Here is a 19577-nt window from a genome sequence, read left to right on the forward strand (position 1 = left end):
CAGCATTCGAACAATTGAAAGCCGCCATGTGTTCCGCCCCTGTGCTCCAGGCCCCCGACTACAGCAGGGAGTTCGTCGTCCAGACGGATGCCTCCGACCATGGCATTGGGGCAGTCCTGTCTCAAGTGAACACCGAAGGCCTGGATCAGCCAGTGGCCTTCATCAGCAGACGACTCCTACCACGAGAACAACGATGGAGCACCATAGAGAGGGAGGCCTTCGCTGTGGTATGGGCCCTCAAGAAGCTCCGGCCCTACCTCTTTGGCACACACTTTCGGGTGCAGACCGACCACCGACCCCTGCAGTGGCTGATGCAGATGCGGGGGGAAAACCCGAAGTTACTACGTTGGTCCATCTCCCTACAAGGGATGGACTTCACTGTTGAACACCGGCCTGGGCCAGATCACACCAACGCGGATGGCCTGTCCCGGTTTTTCCGCCTCGACGAGGAGAGTCCCCAAGAGGATGGGTAACTCTCCCCGCCTTCAGCTGGGGGGGACGCATGTTGGACAGGCCACATGAAGGGCCGCTCTCCCCCGGCCCGACCAGGCCCGAGCCCGGTCACGCAAGTACCACACACCACCATTGCACATCCTCCGTCCCCTCAGGGACCCCTGCCTTCGAACATATCGACCTCGTGGGCCCGATCCACTGCTGGCCCGCGCGCCCACCCGGGACGCCATCTTGGACACTCCACCACGAGGCCGCCTGGCCCCCGATCGACCTCAACCCTGGGCCTAGCCAGGCCTCAGACATCCCGGCACCACCATCCACCCAGGAGGTGAGCGGGCTACTTGGCAAGTCAATGGGAGAAAGAGGTGTCGATGGCTCTCCCCCGCCAAGTGCCGCCCGGCCATCGCCTCCCCGGGCGCTGGCTCCACCCCCCTGCTGGGTGTCGGGACACCCTCATCCCGGACCTCCCGACCTCCAGGTGCGAGGGTCCGGACATCAAAGAACATCAGCCCTATAACTGGGGCAGCTCCAGAGCAGGAGGGTAGTTGTATCTTGGAGTCGAGAGACGCAAAGAAGAACTCATCCTTGACGGACTACCGGCGCTGCCGTAGCTCTGCCTTGTGCACCTTTGTCTTGCCTGCTGGCGCTGCCGCAACCTTCGTAACCTTCCGATCCTTCATCGTCGTCGGGACCTGCTGGCGTGGCCGCGGACCGTTTGCAATCATCATCTCATCGGGACCTGCTGGCTCCGCCGCGGACCGTCGTTTCCTTCGTCCATCTCGGGACCTGCTGGCTCCGCCGCGGCCCGATCATCTAGAACGCCGAGCTCGAGGATTGAGAGCTATTTCCACCTTTTTGGTAACAAGACTGTCCCGCTACCCTTTTTCCCAAACCAGAGACCAGAATCGAGGGGACCCCTGAGTCCAGACCTCCTTGTACCATTCCATCGTACTTAGAGAATTGCCTATAAAGTCTCGTTGAACTTTACCCTTGTGTGGTGTCCGTCTGTGGGGGGGAAGTTACTTGTCTGTACGATCGCTGGAGACGGCTCTCCCCGGAGACCTCTCCCCTTATCCTCGGCCGACCCTCCCGGTCCGTCTAACACATCCATACATCATTCATTCATGCACCCACCCATCCATCCATCCACCCATCCATCCATCCATCATGCATCCACCCATCATGCATGCATCCATGCATCCATGCATTCATCCATACATCATTCATGCATCCATCCATCCATCCACCCATCCATCCATCATGCATCCACCCATCATGCATGCATCCACCCATCCATCCACCCATCCTGCATCCATACATAATTCATTCATGCATCCACCCATCCATCCATCCTGCATCCATCATTCATGCATCCATCCACCCATCATGCATGCATCCATCCATGCACCCACCCATCCACCGAACAATCATTAATGCACCCACCCTGCATCCATCCATCCATCATTCATTCATGTATTTTTATGACCATATAAAAATAAATTATGGACTCTAATAAGCCTTTAGGATCGATGTTGAAGGATGTGCCAGTTTACATATTACATCACCCCTACCTTTTTATGCTGGAAACCTTCTACCGCCCATGTATTTGCCATCCTGTAAGCCCTAGGTATGTACTATACAAATTCACATACAAACATATACCAACATGCATGCAATAATAAATGCATATATCATGCTATTCCGCCTCTACCGTTTGTTAACATTTTGAAATTTTATAACCTTAGTTCAAAGAGTACATTATATTTGTGGTGACAGTTGTTCTCATTTTCTGGAAAATGTTTATAAAATGAAATCTGTTGAAGGCTGTTGTTGCAACTATCAAAAAAGAAATTCTGAGAATTTTTACATTTCCAAAACCCCATGCCGTGAAATAAACGGGTGACCTGGAATAGACGCACACATTTCTGCAGCAGATGCTTTAACACACTGAAGTATCCCAAGTCATTTGTGCAAGCTAGTTTACTGGAACACCGAAAAACACACACTCTTACCTTGCTGCCGGTCCCGCACACGTCACAGGCTCACAGCGCCTCTGGCCAATCCTGGCGCCAGGGGCACAGGTACCCTCTCGCCCACAGCACGCCCTTTAGGGCTCCTGATGGGCATGCGCAACGCCGCCAAAACACAAGTGCGCATGCGTGGGCACGGGTAAAAATTCACCCTCCGTCCCCACGCATGCGTACTTGTGTTACCGTCTGTACAATCATGTCAATGAATCAACATGACGCCCGCCCAGCGGTCTGACGTCATGTTGATTCATTGACATGATTGTCATTAGGGAGCTGCGGGCGGCGTCGGGCAGGGGGGGCTACGCCCCCACGCCCCAATGGACGAACCGCGCCTGGGTTTGGCATGGGCAAAATCTACCAGCAACCATACTGCGACCCTGATGCTCAACCAACCTACCTGATCACACTCAATCACAGCCTAATATTCCTTTGTAGTGCCTCCTTTCAGAACCGAAGACCTTCGCCTCTCATGGCACTATACAACCGCCTTTCTGCATCGCCTTTGTGTGTCACGTGTCCAAGATTGTAAGAGGGGCCCTCTTGCCTTGCCTGGGTGTCTTGCTATTTATTCCAGATGAAATTATTGCCTGTGTCCTTGGTGCAATACTGAGGCAGGGAGGTGGTAGTCAGGAAAGATATGGCCAATATAATTTAGATGGGGCACTTTTAACTTTCTTAATCTGTGCTTGCAGGATTTCTTTTAATTTGAAAGTGACCTTTTCTTCGTTGTTATTGATCCTTTATATTATTTATTCAAATAGCAGAGTTGCCACTTGTGTGCACTTCAACGACAAGAAATGAAAGATGGAGTAATGATACAAAGAAATGAGAAAGGCGATCTAAGCAGACAATCAAAAAAGACGGGCGTCTCTTGACACAGAAAGAAGTAGTGGGAGATAGCTTTAAAGTCATTACATTTTCTTGCAAGTTTTTTTTTAGGTTTTCCAGATTTATTTCCGTTGGCAGGGACATCCACCATGGTTCTTCGAAGTAGCAACGTCCTCGAATTAGTGGCATCTACAGTGTCCATAAACCTCAAAACTCTTGGCGTCTTGCAGGCACGGGCTTGAGTCAGTTTGAGCACTGTTTCGCAGTAAGGCCGGTGAAAAATTCACAGAGCTTTGAAAAGTATCCTGGTTCTAACCCAGTGAAAATTCTTCAAACAGGGGTGACACAAACTATTATTTGAACAATGAACTGAGCTGGCTGGTTTCCGATGGGATGCACTTAATATCCGTGTTTCATGGGGAGGCCAAGACAGAGTATATTTCATTTCTTCTGTTCATAAAGCCTCCTTTTGGGTTATTTGAAATGGGTTGGACCAGTTTCCCCCCATTGTTGCCCTGGGAAACCATGGTTTGTGTAAGGTTGTGGTGGCTAAGTCAAAGAACTCATCCTGCAGGGGTAGAGCAGACATGGATGCTGTGAAGCTGGGCTAGAAGGCCTCTGGATGAAGAATGAAATGTAGCTTAATCACTGACCAAGATGTGGCTTGCTTTGCAAATGTTGGACTATAGCAGCTGGAGTGTGTGTCTTAGTTTTTTACTGGTCTTTTGAATTCTCATTTCAGAAGGAAACAGGAGAACAGTTTGATGCATTCACTTTCTACTTGTGCCCCTCCTCCATGTAAGCAGGAGGATTTTGGAGCATTCATTCTGCCAAGCAACATTTATCTGGCAGCTCTGAGAAGCAAATGGAGGTCAGAGAAGGCAATGCCCCTCTGGAACAGTAAAGAAATCAAAGCAACGGTCTAACCTTTACTAAGGCTTTCAGTGACATTTTGCACAACGTAAACACAAGGAGACAGAAAAGCAGCAGGAAGGGGGCGTGGACTTGCCACAGCTGGTGTATTTGTCTCACAATAACTTGTGAATTTGTGAGGTAGGTGCAGCTGCTAAGTGCAGCAGATCTTGGCCCCACAACCAATCACTTGCGTCATCTATCAATCTTGATCGGCTCGTTTCATTTTGACAGGGTCTGAGGTCACATACTAGTGCACATTATAATGTTGGCGCAAAGAAGGAAAACATCAGAGGGTTGATAGAACTCCATTCATAACATGCTGCTCAAAGGGGGAAAAAATCAGGCACCGCCTAAACCTGGTCCTTGAGCTGGGCCGGAGGAATGCACAGCCTTCGGTAACAAACATGTTCTGAATATGGGGTGGTGCCCCAGTCTTTGTGCCAGGATCTCTCATTAACCAGTGCCAGGGTCACACACAGCTCAGACCAAGCATGACCTTTGAGCTCCAGGGTTGGGAATCTGACTGACAACTCCCCGTGCCAGATTCGGGAACAGGACCCTGGACATTCTGAAACATGCTAGCAAAAGCAGCCATGAAAGCACCCGTGGGATGGAGCCCAGTGACTGCTCTGGAGAGGGGTTGGAGGTACCCTGGCATAAAGGAAAGCCTGACTAGAAAAGCAGGGCCCTGGGGAGCTGAGCAGCAAGAACTGAAGCGGACTGCTGTACCCAGGGAAGGGTTTACACTAACACGCTGCGTGGTGAGGCATTGTGACCCAGGTTCCTCCTGCCCTTTGCCCCCGAGCCAGACCACTAGCTCCCTGCCTCTCTGCTATCTATAGGCATTTGGGATCTCTTCCCTGACCGGTCCACTGAAAACTGAGGATGGCAGCAGGAGAGGCCGCCTGTGAATTATGAAAGACCGACCAGACAAAGCTCCTAGACCACTTGCCACTGAGAAGAATCACAACTGCGGTCAGCTGCTGTCCCACACAACCAGTGAGCACCTGTGAAGGATTGCAGTCAGCTGTTACCTCTCCCTGTGAGCTGGTCCCCATTGTGACCAGGGAAGGGCTCTTCATGTATTTGGGAAGTGAGTTTGTGTTTGGGCCGGAGGAAGATCCTTGAAAGACGTACTACCAGTCTCCAAGCCGAGCACGGTCTACCCTTCTCTGTGCCCATGAGCCACGCATTCACCAACTCGAAGACAGGGGCGTAACGAAGCTTGAGGGTTTCCCCTGCAAGGTGCATGGTTGGGGCTCCCCTCTGGACCTAATCAGGAGCTCTCAGGTCCGGGTACTGTGCTGAAGGGGCCCCTGGAGCTTGGGGCCCGCACTGCGGGGGCCTATGTTACGCCACTGCTTGAAGACGTGTGCCTGTCACAGCAGCTGAGGCTGGAGACAGCAGCTGAGCCGCTGTGTCAGAGCAGAGTCAGGGAAACCTCCTCATTGGCCAGGCAAGAACACAGGTTAATGCAGCGCCAAACCCACCCCCAGTTGTGAGGAGTAGCCCCATCTGCAGGTGAACTACATAAAGGTACAGGGCAAGTTTGAAACATTGTGGGTGTATAGCAAACTTTGGGACATTTATGCCCTACCAGTATGTAGTCTATATCTACCTTTGGTGGAAAGGGGTTGACAGGAAACCCACCTTGGTGTCCAGATATTCCAACTCACCAGTCCCCTGGGGAGAATTTGTCAATACCCTTACCAATGACAACAGCCTATATCAGAACCAGCTGGTTCCACAATAAAGTACTATGTATATTAGTGTTACCTTCTAACATTTATCTGCAGTATTGTGTTGTGTGTCGTAATTAAGTATTTTTCTTTATTCTACTGGCAGGAAGTTGGACAATGGCTTGCTGACTGCTGCTTATTGCTGATTGAGTTCTATTTTTCTAGCCCCCCCCCCTGCCTGAGTAAGCCTTGGACTCCTCAACCTTGCTACCCCTAGGTTCAAGCCCTGAAGAGATTTTTTAAGGAAAACCCCCAGGAAACCAGTGGGAAAAAGCTCTCATTGTTACAATCTGCTTACAGTAATTCCTGATTGCCCTGGCTTCCAGAAAAAGGTCCCACGCTGGAGCTTTGGAAAAAGACTTTAAAAATGAAGATAATTGTAGGTCAGTAAAGTCGCTATTTCAGTAATCCATATTGGGCCTTCAGAATTCGGCAGATTTTGGTGCAAAAGGAGGTTTGTGATGGGGTCAGCAAATGCAACACAATTCCATTTGACTTACCTCCATGACTTGAATGCCTGGCTTAAAGCTTTCAATTTGTTTCTGGTTCCGGTTGATAGCACCTTGACAGGCCTAGAAAATAAGGTTTCATTGTTATAGACAGTTGAAACGTCCTTAAGTATATCACTGCAACAAAGCTTCGGTATACTGGAAATAATGGCACATGCCATTTTAAGCTGAATATGAAATGATGGTCTGCTTCATCAGCTACTGCATTGGTCCCTTCTATAAACTTGGAGCCCGATTCACAAAGGTACTTATGTAAAAATTATGAGTGTTGCGTCTCTGCACTCTGGGCGGAATCTCTTCACTGAGAGCTGCAGCGCGGAAATTCCTCCACAAGTGTGGAAACTTTGCAATCATAACTTCACTAACTCTGCACTCCTAACTTTACTACATCTAAGTGACTTTGGTGCTTTCATTACAACAATATTACAATTAAATTATATTTATGTACATTTAATATTCTTAACCAAATTTTCGTTACAAAAACCATTATAAAGAAAAACTGGAAACTGTGTACTCTTTATTTAGACAATACTACTAATACACACACACATATATATGTAATGGATGTTTTTGTTTGCTGATAACTTTGGCACCATTTGGTAAATCTAAACGAAACTTTCCAAAAAAATATTTGTCTGCTAATCTCCTCCCTAAAAGGTTTCGGGTTGATCCGTCAAGTGGGGGCTGAGAAAAACGGGGAGACCCAAAAGGTGTTCTCCCTATGCAATTTCCAATAGGTCCTCCCGCCACAGGCCAGCCCTACTCAGAACCTGGATACCCTTACGGGTGATTAACTGCGCCCTACAAATTACATAACATAACATAAAATAACACAACAAGACATAACACAGATACAGCCAAATTGGCAGAACAGAATTACACTAAATATATCTAACAATATATTATTATGTGAAAAAGCCATGCTTTAAATCCATGGACAGGAATTGGCAACCTGGAAGACGGTTCACTGCCCAGTGCAAGCCCTGGAGGGGATGTGGCTGTCTGCAACTCTGTGTCAAATCCCAAGAGGTGGATACTAGAATGCCATGAGGAAAGCGAACTTGAGTATGGCCACGACGTACACAATGGGGTAGTGCTAAACTGTGTCTGCATAGTTACTCAGGAGTTATGTAGAGTTAACAAGCTGCCTTACGGTCGCCTTGGAGCACTTCAAAGCACTTTCAGCAGTCAAGAGTGCAATACAAAGCCTCGTGCATCAAGGATAAGCACTGAGATGGGGATAAACTCATCCTATCCTATTGTGTGAGCATTTTCATGATGTCTTGTTACACACGGCACCCATCAGTTTTATCTATAGAACCTTTTAGAGTACCCCAAATCACTTATAAAGATGCCACTGATGTAGGACCTCATACCGTAGGACCATTTAATTATGTAATGCTTCAAATGAAAAATATTCTGCTGTTTTTAGGTCGAGCCTGGGCAGCGCATGCGTTGCTCTCAGAAGCATGCTGTAATCAAGTATAGACTTGAAGCCTCACCCACTCTCCTACCATATTTGTCATTGGCTCGTACCAATTTCCTTCGTAAATGCTGGCTTCTGATTTGTTAATAGGCTTGTTAGTCCCTCCTTAGTACCGCCTTGTCTTCATTTGTAATCTCCCATGAGGACTAGTAGTAATACTTTTGTTGTTACACAGTATGTCTGTAACACAATTTCTTCATTGAGTTTCTCTCACTGCAGGCACATCATGCTTTCCTACAACATTCAACGCACGATGTGCGCTTTCACTTTCCAAGCAGCCCGAGCCGAGACAGTGGCGGCAGCTTATTTGAAATGTAATAGATCTCGCATTTATAAGAGTTTGTGGTATTGGCATTGCAAATGACAATACCTTTTATTTGTGTGTTAATTATCAAAACAGATAAATAAAAGGCATTGTCGTTTACAATGTCAATAGAACTCTCGCAAATGCGAGACCTATTGCATTGCAAATGCTTGTTAATTCGGAGGCTGAGGTTTCTAACTTGGTCTTTGGTATGGTTACTACAGAAGGCACATCGGTTTGCCATTTAATGATGCAATGCTGCCACCCAGTGGCAAGTAAACTCAATTTAGGTATTACTGGTCGCAAAAGCTGTTTCTTTTATTGGCATCTCGACGTTTATGTGCTAGAGTAGACTTTCGAAAAGCCCGAAACTGCCTATATTTTAAAATTAAATGTGATATTTCCCCCCATGCCCCATCTGCCATAACCATCTTGACACCCATGTGCCACTGCATGGTACTTCCTCTAAGGTCAAATCATGAGTAACTATTTTAGAGAACGGGTGGGTCAATGCATTTAATTCATTGGTCCGTTGTAATGTAATTCACATTTTACTTCCGCCGACCACAGCATCAAGTATGGGACAATGGGTCAGCCACTTCAGCCATTGGTTCCCTTTTGTAATGCTTGCCCTGACTGGTCTCAGAACTGGCAGTTATTAAAAGCTCACTTTGATACGGGTCCATGTCGGATCGATAGTCAAATCCTTAACAGGGAAAACACTGATCGATTTCTCAACAATTACTTTAAAACCCTTAAGGTAATCTATGTCAGCTCTGCAGTCTCTGTTTATATTTTATGTTTTACTTTTCTTGCACCTTTTAAGATTATTTGCGTATTCCAGATGTGTTTCTCCAGTGAGCTGTGTCGCCTCCAGGTGTCTGGGTGAGTTCAGGTTGTATGTGAGTGCTTATGACTGGGCGCAATCTGGAGCTGAGGCTGCAGGCAGTGCGAGTTTCTCATAAGTGACCCCCATACTCTTCATTTACGTGGCTGGATTCATACATGTGAAGGGACCGCTGCGTTGGGACTGTGTCTGCACTTGTCGGGTCTTGGTATTGTGGCACTTTGGAGATGGAGGTCAGCAGGTGGGCTTCAGTCACTGCAGTGGTTTGTTGTCGTCAATGACAGGTGATCAGATTCTGGTATGCAGGCACAGGGAGCTTCACTGGGATGTCAGCGCTTTTGATGATCGCAGACTTTAGGAGTTGGTGCAGTTGGGGAAGCACACATGGTCATATGGTGTCTTGACAGCAACAGCTCACTCCGGGTAGACTGCACTCTTCTCTACAGTAAAAAGGTATGAGAGAAGGGCTTTAAGTGGGCCGGATCCCTTCTGGTCTCAGACCTGGCAGTAATTAAAAACAACATTGAAGCAGGTCCCTATTGGGAAATGTCCCAAATCATCTACCCATAGGAGAGCTATCACAAAGGGAAAGGTTTCCCTTAATTAAGTAGCCACCCCCCAGGAGCGGCGAGTGAAGTATATGATCTTTTATAGTCATAGCATCCGATGAAGTCACACCTGGTGCCCAATAAACCTGCCTCCGGAATAGAAAGAGCATTGGGGCATATTTCTGACAAACTGCATCCCTGCTCATCTTTTAATCGTGTTGCTGAGTCCATTCATGTTCTAGGACATGACGTGATCTTGTCCTATGTTCCTACCAATCTTTTGATATTAATAAATTGCTGACCTGTTTCTTGTCCCAATTCCAGTTTCTCTTTGACCAAGGAATGGTGTGCTCCAGTGAGTACTGAGAGGACTGCTGTACAAACAGAGCTGGTGTCCTCCTGACTGCCACCTTCCCAGAAGTGAAGGGACATCACCTGGAAGGCGGTGCTCAGCAGAGTACTGAGAGGACTGTTGTGCAACCGGAGCTAGTGTCTTTCTGACATCTAGCTTGCCTGAAGTGAGGGGTCTTCGCCTGGACTATGAGCTGAAAGGGAGAGCTGTGCCTCTCTCTTGAAGTACCTGGAGGATGACCTGCCTGAGAGGCAGAGGAAAGGAGAGTGCAAACCCTGTAAGAGGTGGAGTTGAGGGTCCATTGGCCCAAAAAGATATGGGAGAGAGTGACCGGTGGCTCCCAGCTGGAAGCGTCGATTCTCTTGCCTGAAGGGGCTACACTATAGCACTGTCCTGAAGTATGCCTGAAGTAGACTGCACCACTGTGACACTACAAATGACCTGTACTCTGGCATTGTCCTGACGTATGTCTGAGTGTGCTGCACACATGTGACCCTGAATATCTGTGTCCATAGGATCCTGCCCCTGCAAGTTGAAAAGTGAAACCAAAGTGGATTGCACAGGCATGATGACTGACCGTGACTATGTGGACCAAGCTGTTGTCCTATTGCTGTGAGTGGTGCAGTGAAAGGTGCCTGCAGTGACTCTCTCACCTTTGACCTAGTCACCATGTGCCCAGAAGAAGGTCCATCGCTACCACTAAAGTCAAGTGCTGAAGAGGTAGTACTTGGTGCAGCTTGAAGAGACATAGTGGGATGGACCAGCTGCATCATCAGAGGCAAATGACCCTGTGCCCTCCCTCCCCCCCCCCCGAAAAGGGCCTGACACCCTTTCCCCATTGCTTCCCATCCACCCACTCCTCCATTGCTCCCTGAAGCCCTTGCAGACATTTAACCTATTTTTTGTTTGTTTTATTTTTTATGGCGGGCCCAGCAGCTGCAATTTGCCTCTGTGAAAATCGCACTTTCCCAACACTCATTTTTTTATTGACCAATTGAAATGGTATACAGCATCTTGAATCAGTAAAATCAAAAAATATGTTGCCCGTGTCATTCCCTAGGTACAAGCTAGCCGGGTGGTGACGCATGTGCGCATACATCATCGTGTATGACATTTTCTAGCATTTTTCTGCCAATTCTATAGGGCATCAGCAAAAAAGCATCTTGCTTTTTGATGATGATGCACAGCATGAGCAGAAGGCACTGGCAAAAGCAACAGGTCAATAAAGCGAGATTTATTTCCTTTGTCAATGCTTGTTATCATTGTTTGTTTGTGACCAACGGGGGTTTCCTGGTGTCCCCTAGCAGGAAACAAAAATGTCTGATGTCCGTTGTGCGGTCAGTCTTAGGTTTCTTCTGGCGGAGTCACGGGGTCTTAATTAGCAGAAACATGATGACTTACTCCAAATGGAGCGGGCAAACCAACGGTGTGGCAGACTAGGTACATTGTCACATACCTTGTCTGCCAAACTCTAAATCACCCCTTACTCTAGTTTAAGCTCCTTCTGTGGTTCCCATTTTTTATGTTAAATATTTTCAGGGTCTGGCAGCTGGAATGAAGATGTATGAGAACTTCTCTTAATGTATTTCTAAGGTGCAGACTCAGGCAAAATTCCTATTTTTGCCTCTTTTGAAAGGCTAAGGTCAACACACAGCAGTCTTCTTGGTGATAGGGGATAATCATCTCCACAGCAAGGTGGATTGAGCCCACAGTGTCTCCTCAGAATGTCTTCTTGGGTCAAAAATCTCCTAGTTAGAAACATTTTCCCATATAGCAATCACAGATTGCAAGCCTGCCCAATTCTTTTAGTGAAAGCTAAGGGCTTCAGTTGGCAATATTCCTCATAGTCTCCATCAGGGAAGCATTACTTTCCTTGCAACATGTATACTCTGGTCCAGGCCTACTTGCTGAATTCCACGTCGTCTGCCTCTTGTTGCTTCTTCAAAGTCTCCTCAGTATTCTTGATTGGGCCACTGGGGAGTATTCGGTCCTGCCCGTGGATTGAGATCAAGCTACCCCCTGCCCGCATTAGATGAATCTCTTTTTGACAAGGGTCCTGAGGATTTTAAGAAGAGTCAAGTTACTAGGTTCCTCCCCATCCTCTGGATACGAACCTTGCGACCATACTTGCTGGTGGTGAGAGGCTATATTAGGCTTATTCGCCACTCATGGTCACTGGGAATCCAGGGAGTTAGAATGCAAATGCACCCTGAAGCATTTTCTTAGCTCTGAAATACTTTGGATTGGTTATCCAGGTTCAGGCACTGGTAGTTCATATGGACAACATTGTCACCAGGGTCTTAGTAAACCAGCACTGTGGTACATGCCCAGGGGCTTTACCTACAGTGTCCTTCAAAACAAAGACTTTGGTGGAAGCTCACATTCTACCTATCTTGGCCACTTTAATCGCGGGCGATGCAGTGAGCGCAGGGTAAGTGGTTTCATTATTTTTTTAATTTAATTTTACCTATCCAGATGTCTGTTGACTCCACCCCCACCCTGCCCCGCTCCCCTGTTCTTACCAGTGCCGGCCGTGCCTGTTTGAACCTCAGTCTCTTCTTCTTCCCTTGGGTCCTTTTAGGAGTCGGCATACCCATCCTAGGCCTCTAGCTAGGCCTAAGCCGGATATCCTTGACCATCCCAATGCCTCTTTCTGTCGCAGGTAAACACCTGGCCAGAGAGTGCCCTACCATGAGACTTCACTTCAGCCTTCTAGAACTAGGCGAAGGGAGCGAACACTTGCTCTTATGCATATGCACGTGCATTACGTACTCCCTGATGTCCTTTACTAACTTTCACTTTCTACCAAGAAATCGATCTATGACAAGGAGTTGATGATCATTGAGTAATGAGTGAACTGTTTCTCTCTTAGGAATGTGTGCTGTTAGTTGGCTGCATGGCTGATTGCTCTCCACATATGTTGACTAAACGCTGAAAGTCAAGTACTGAGTCAACTAATTTTGCAGACAATTGCCTTCTTGCAAGTACGTCACGAGTAAATTTACTATGTTTATTAAGAATACATTTGATGTGAAATTACTATAAGTCTTGGTAGGGTGTGCGTTTGTTTGTATGATTTTCGCTAGTTTACGTAACTTGTGCTAATTGATTTTGACTTCTCCATAAAGCAAAATTACTAAGGGCCTTATTATGAGTATGGCGGTCCTAGGACTGCAGTACTCGCTGTGGGGGTCTGGCCACCGCCACCACTGCAGGTCTGCCTGCTTTATTTTGAGTGTGGCAGTCAGACTGCCGCAGGACCGCCGCGTCCACCAGGACCCAGGATCCCATGGTGGTGGCGCAGCAGAAAGGGGCAGGAATATGCTGGTGGTGCTGCTGCGGCACTGCAAGCATATTCCAAGTTGCATTTCCACTGCCCAGTTCATGACGGGGAGCCTACCAAGAAAAGGATGGCATAGATGCAACTAAGGTGGCCCTGACAGGGCCCCCTGCTGCTTCTGGGTGTGGGGTTGCATCCCGGGTGTTGTGGAGGGCAATGTGCCTCCCTGGAATGGCACCCCCGTTCCTGCACAGTGGGACATGCACGACACGGCGCATTCCACACTGTGCAGGGACGTGGGGCATGAAATTAAATGAAATGAAAAAGAAACTTAATAAAGCGCACTGCGACCAAGCGGCTTCCTGGCGCTGAGACCAAACTAGACTCTAAGGAGGAGACCAAGGGAGTTTAACAGGGGAATGCCTGGGAGAACAGAAATGTTTTCAAAGCTTTACGGAAGTGAGCATAGTTGGGAATAGAACGAATAAAGAGAGGAAGGGTATTCCAGAACCGGGGGGCCAGAACCGAGAAGCGAGTGCCCCCCGTTCTAGATTTACGAAAACGGGGGACATGCAGGAGGGAGAGAGAAGAGGAACGAAGAGTACGGGTGGGAGTGTAAGGAGTAATCAAAGAACTAATGAAGAGGGGGGCTGAGTGTGTATAGGCCCGAAAGGCCAAACAGGCCAATTTGAAAAATGATCTGAGGTGCACGGGGAGCCAATGGAGGGACTTAAGTGCAGGCGTGATATGGGATGATTTGGGGAGGCGGAGGTTGAGACGGGCAGCCTGGTTTTGGATGGCCTGTAGGCAACGGATTTCATAAGCAGGAATGCCTACGTACAGACCATTCCCATAGTCAAGGCGAGAGGTGATAAGGGCCAGGACTATGGTTTTAAGGGCGTCCGCTGAGAAATACCGGGAGATCTTCCGGATGAACAGAAGGGACAAAAAACAGGAGGATACCACGGAGCTGACTTGGGCATGCATGGTAAGGTCATGGCTGACCTTAATGCCCAAGGTCCGAACAGAGGGGACTGGAGAAGGGGGGGAGCCAAAAGAGGGGGGCCAGTGAATCGAGGACCAGGGGTTGGAGGGACCACCCGTGAGGACAAGCTCCGTTTTGTCAGGATTGAGCTTTAAATGATTGGTGCTCATCCAATCAGAAATAAAAACTAAAGTGGAGCAGAATTTCGGAAGAGAAATCGAGGGAGAAGAAAGATCAAAGACGAGCTGGAGGTCATCTGCGTAATTGTACACAGAGACCCCCAGCTCGCGAAGGGAAATAATAAGAGGGTGGATATAGAGGTTAAAAAGAAGAGGGGAGAGGGAAGAGCCTTGAGGGACCCCACAGGTGACTGGACGAGGGGGAGCGGAGAAACTCGAGAGATGAACCGCTTGGGACCTGCCCGAAAGAAAGGACGCCAGCCAAGAAAAGGCTATGCCACAGATTCCCGCTGCGCTGACACGGTCGAGAAGGATGGCATGGTCGACCGTATCAAACGCAGCGGACAGGTCGAGGAGAACCAAGGCTTGGGGAAGATTGGTGTCCGCTTTCCCCTTGAGTTCGTCCAGGACGGCGATGATAACTGTCTCCGTAGAGTGTCCTGGTCGAAAGCCTGCCTGATGGGAGGCCAAGAGGTGGTTCTCCTCGACATAAGAGGACAGGCAAGAGGTGACATGGCTTTCAAGGATCTTCCCCAAGTAGGGGAGAAGAGAAATAGGCCGGAAGTTAGAGAGGAGAGAAGGATCTAGGCCGGGTTTCTTAAGAATGGGAAGAACCCTTGCGTTTTTAAAAGAGGAAGGAACAGAACCCAAAGTCAAGGAGGCATTAAGAAGAGCAAGAGGAGAGGCGGGACAGTTGGTGAAAAGAACTTTAAGGATCCGTGCCGGGGCACAGTCCGCTGGCGAGCCGGGTTTGACTTTAGAAAGCAGATTGAGAAAGCAATCTATAGAAATAGGAGAAAAATGATCCATTGACGAGGAAGGCAGAGGAAGGGAACAGGGAACACCAGTATGTTGTGCCAAGGGAATATTTGCCTTTATATTGACGATCTTGTCAATAAAATAATCATTAAGTGAGAGGCAGAGGGACTGGGTAGGGACAAGACTGGTGCTGGTGCGATCAGAGGTGGCGAGATGATGAACCAGGGAAAAAATTTCTCGAGGTTTATTAACAGAGAGAGCAACTCTCTCAGTGAAGTAGTTAGTTTTGGCCGCCAAGATCGATTTTTTGTAATCAGTAAGAAGGAGTTTATACTTGGCACGGAGGATGGGGCAGTAATTACGTCTCCAGTGACGTTCCGAACGCCTGAGATCGAGTTTAAGATCTTTAAGCTCCTTGGTGAACCATTTGTGTGCGTCGTAGGGGTGGACAGATTTTACCTTTTTGAGAGGGGCAACCTGATCACAGGAGGAGGAAAGCCAGGTGCTAATGGCTTCTGTCTGCGAGTCTAAGGAGAGGCCAGTAAGGTCTGGCATTGAAGAGGCCAGAGAAGATGAGAGTATGTTAAGATCCGTTTGGTTCCAGCTACGAGCTAGTACATTTTTGGATAAGGGTAATTTGACAGCAAGTGCAGAAAAAATAGAAAAAGAGATAGTGAAATGATCAGACCAAATACAGGGAAGTAAAAGAGGGGGTGAGATGTCGCGGCGCAGTGACCAGATCTGGTTATGGGTATGACCCTTGACATGGGTGGGAGCCAGAATGTGAGGCAAGCACTGTCACGGCGGCGGTCTGCTGTTAAGGCTCTCCTATGAGCATAGCACAGCCGCTGCCTCGAAACCGCCACAGCACCGCCACCTGCCCTTCCTGGATTAAACTCAAAATCCGGTGCGCAGGCACTTTACTGTCTTGGCGGTCCTCCTGCCAGTGCAGCAGTGCTGGTGCTGCAGGAGGACTGCCACATCCGCAATAATGCCCTAAATGCCAATATTCGTGTATCCCTCTCATGTCCTCTTAATAATGTTTATTAATGGAAGGAGGGGGGAGTTGGGGGGTATCCGGCAGTCCATACCTGGTAACACCTGGTCCAGTGTTACCAGTTACGGTCATTTTGGATCATATTTGCCCATAGTGGTAACTCCCTGCTCTTGGCAGCACATAACAGGGGCCTCTGTGCTCTGGGCGTTTTGCCTAGGATGAGTGATTGAGACCAAGAGTTGAACATCGCTTATGCACCGGGAAGTCAGTGGAACCTTTTTATACCAATAGATGTTAGTTGTTCCTTTGTCAGAAGAACCGTGTCATATTTACTTGCTTTAATGTTTTCTCATTGAAAACTATTGCCTGTTGCTTTATTACCCCTATTCTATTTTTCAACGTCCCCAGGCTCTGGTGTGTGGATTGCGATGCTCGTTTCTGCAATGTGAAGTATGCATCAGCAGCGATCAGGAGTATTACATGTTGATTTTGTGATCTCGTCGTCAGAAGAGTTCGGTAGTAGTGATCTTCTAATGATCGCAAACAGTATATATCATGTTCTATTCAATCGCCTCGATGTGCCACTCTCTTGTGACTGCAGATTCTTTCGTGTATTTTCATTGTTTATTCTTTTACTACTGAAGCCCCCTTTTTACTATAAAATATTAACTTTGGATTTTTCTTTATCATACATTTGATTAAAACTCACAACCTTTGCTGGACATTCTCACCTTTCTTGCATGGGTGATAGTTGTGTTGCACTGTGGCCTAGCTCAGCTCTTTCCGTGAAGCAAGCCTTAACTGCACATCCATCCAGTGTACCCAGAGATGGGAGTCACACTTTCCAACACGGTCCGAGGGACCAGTCGTGGTTAGTGAAGCACAATTAGTAATTTCTTGCCAGCACTTCACTTAAATGGCAAAAGAACTTATAGGTGTGCCTTTCTCACTAATGAATTTTACTTGGCGCGAGGGTGTGAGTCACGGCCTCTAGTCCAGGGTCCTTGAGGAACACACTCCACACGCAGAGATAAAACACCCATCATTCTTGACACCTTGAATGACGACTGAGAAAAAAACAGATGAATCCTGCACTGAGAGGTCCCTGCTCTCCCCTGCAGGAGGTTTTTGAATTTGCAGCTCACACCAACCACACCACAGAGGATTACCACTCTGAGCTGATGCTGAGCACATAATCCCAAATTTAATTTCTCAGGCAAATGATACAACACTTTGCATTTAGAAGAGGCATTTAGATCTGTTTGTCTAACTTGAAATGTACTTGTCTAACACATAGGTTGAGTAGTTTACCTGTATCCAAGAATCCGCTTCCTCCGGAGACCTGCCAGGAGAAAAACAACAAATTCAGCCTTCAGTAAGTGCATAACCCAGCACAAAGACAGGGTCCAAGCGATAGCTGTGTGTGCTTCCTGTGATCCACAGTCTGCCCGCTGCAGCTTCATGGGGTACATGGTGGGAAGTGATCTGGCGGGAACTTGGAGTCGATAGACCCTTTGAGCACGGGTGGATGGACTCTCAGGAGCCCCCCAACCTATCCTTCAGGGGCCACAGACATTCTGTGTCCTCTAAATCCACTAACGGGGCCAAGAGCTGTGTTCTAAGACGTAAGAATGTGTCTCCTGTGAGCTCACAAGGGCCCAGTAAGAGAGCGACAAGAGCTGTGATCTCACATTATTCTGTGACCCTACAGCTTCTTTATACCAGCGGGAAGCTCAGTGGAATCACTGTGAGAGCAATATGTGAGCTTGCATCGAGATCAGTGAAGAGATATCAGGGGAAGCTCTATTCCACCAGCAGGGATATGACATTTAAGCTCAGATGCAGAATAGTGAGAAAACTGTGGTACATAAATGATGATGCGTAGTCCAGGTGTAGAAGTAGATCCCTCTTTATTAGCAGGTAGATAGGTGGCAAGTTATAAGGTAAGAAGATACAAAGAAGAAACCCCACCAGGAGCGAGCTACCAGCTCCTCAGCCTGAGATGACCAACTGACAATCTCACCACAGTAAGGCACTCAAACATTCCATGATGTCACAGGACATTCTGATGAAGTGGTAGAGAGGGAAAAGATATAGAAATCATTTACCACACATCCTCTTCCGTTAGAGAACAACAGCAAGTAAGAAGTTAAGACGGAGCAGAAGGATTCAGAGGAAACTGTAGACACAAGTGCAAATCAAAGATAATTTGAAAAACAGGAAACTAAAGCGTGGAAGCAGAGACAAAGAAAATTAAAAGAGGCATGTAGAAAGATATTCATAAAATGCACAAATGGTCATGGTTGGTCAAAACACAAGAATGCAAATTACATTACATGCCCATCCACCCTCCTTAATAAACAAGGTAGCGATCCAGGTAAGCCAAATAGGGTGTAACAACCAAAAGACAAAATATGTGCAGATGGAAGTAAGCACAATAAGATGTACGCCAGGTCCAGATGTCCAAGGGAAAAGTAGCTATGAGCAACGAGGCTACAACCACGTCCCTAAAGGAAAAGTACACCTTGTAATAAAAATAACAAGATGAACAAACACCCTTCAAAAATGAGGGTGCACCCAAAGGTACAGTAAATAAGTATTTTGGCAACGGTGCAATGAATGAACTAGCAACCTACACAGAAAAAGGGTATGCCTTGCAATAAAAACTAGTGCATGACATTCACTAACAACCTCCCCTCCAAGGGTACACCTATAAAGGCAACCTTAAACTGTCGAAAAAGAAAAACAACTCCCCAAGAAAGGGTACACCAGAGGATACTAATGCCCCTGGAACAAAGAACACAGTAGCCACACACTGACAACTGTGACGCAACTACTCCAAGAGGTAGCGCTGACCACGCACCCCGCCTACCAAAATAGAGTGATGCAACTTTGACAATCACCGACAACCTACCCTAAGAAAAGGGTACACAGCGGAACAATGTAAAAATTGTTCAACACAATTTCACCTAATGGTGGAACAACACAAAAATAGAGTGATGCAACTTCCTGACCATCACTGACAACCTCCCCTAACAAAAGGGTACACCATGGAACAATGTAATAATTGTTCAACACAAGTTCACCTAATGATTGCGCTGACCACGCACACCACCTTCCCCAGAAAAGGGTACACCAAAGGACATTAATCCTTGAAACTTCTAAGCATAGTAGTTACATGCAGACAACCTCCCCTAATGAAAGGGTACACCACATTAACAATGTGTGACGTAACTTCTTCAAAGGGTAACAACATGACCCTAAGAAACAAAAGTTTGCACTGACTGGCACCGCAACCTTCCCAGAACCTCCCCTAATTAAGGGTACACCATAGGGTACTAACCCTCTGGAACAAAAGGCATAACA

The 19577-nt window shown here is 47.5% G+C and overlaps 1 protein-coding gene across 1 annotated transcript in view; it reads right to left on the minus strand.

Annotated features, from left to right (window-relative positions):
• LOC147712569 (FYVE, RhoGEF and PH domain-containing protein 2-like) overlaps positions 1 to 19577 on the minus strand; it is a 497527-nt gene that overhangs the window by 165635 nt on the left and 312315 nt on the right. Inside the window, exons 11-12 of the mRNA XM_086923272.1 lie at positions 17523 to 17553; positions 6466 to 6537 (exon numbers count right to left, since the gene is read on the minus strand). Of these exons, the coding sequence (XP_086779398.1) occupies positions 6466 to 6537; positions 17523 to 17553 (103 nt within the window). The remainder of the gene's footprint in view (positions 1 to 6465; positions 6538 to 17522; positions 17554 to 19577) is intronic.

This window comes from Lissotriton vulgaris, chromosome 5 (genome assembly GCF_964263255.1).
Source record: "Lissotriton vulgaris chromosome 5, aLisVul1.2, whole genome shotgun sequence".
In the NCBI taxonomy this organism is placed as follows: Eukaryota; Metazoa; Chordata; class Amphibia; order Caudata; family Salamandridae; genus Lissotriton; species Lissotriton vulgaris.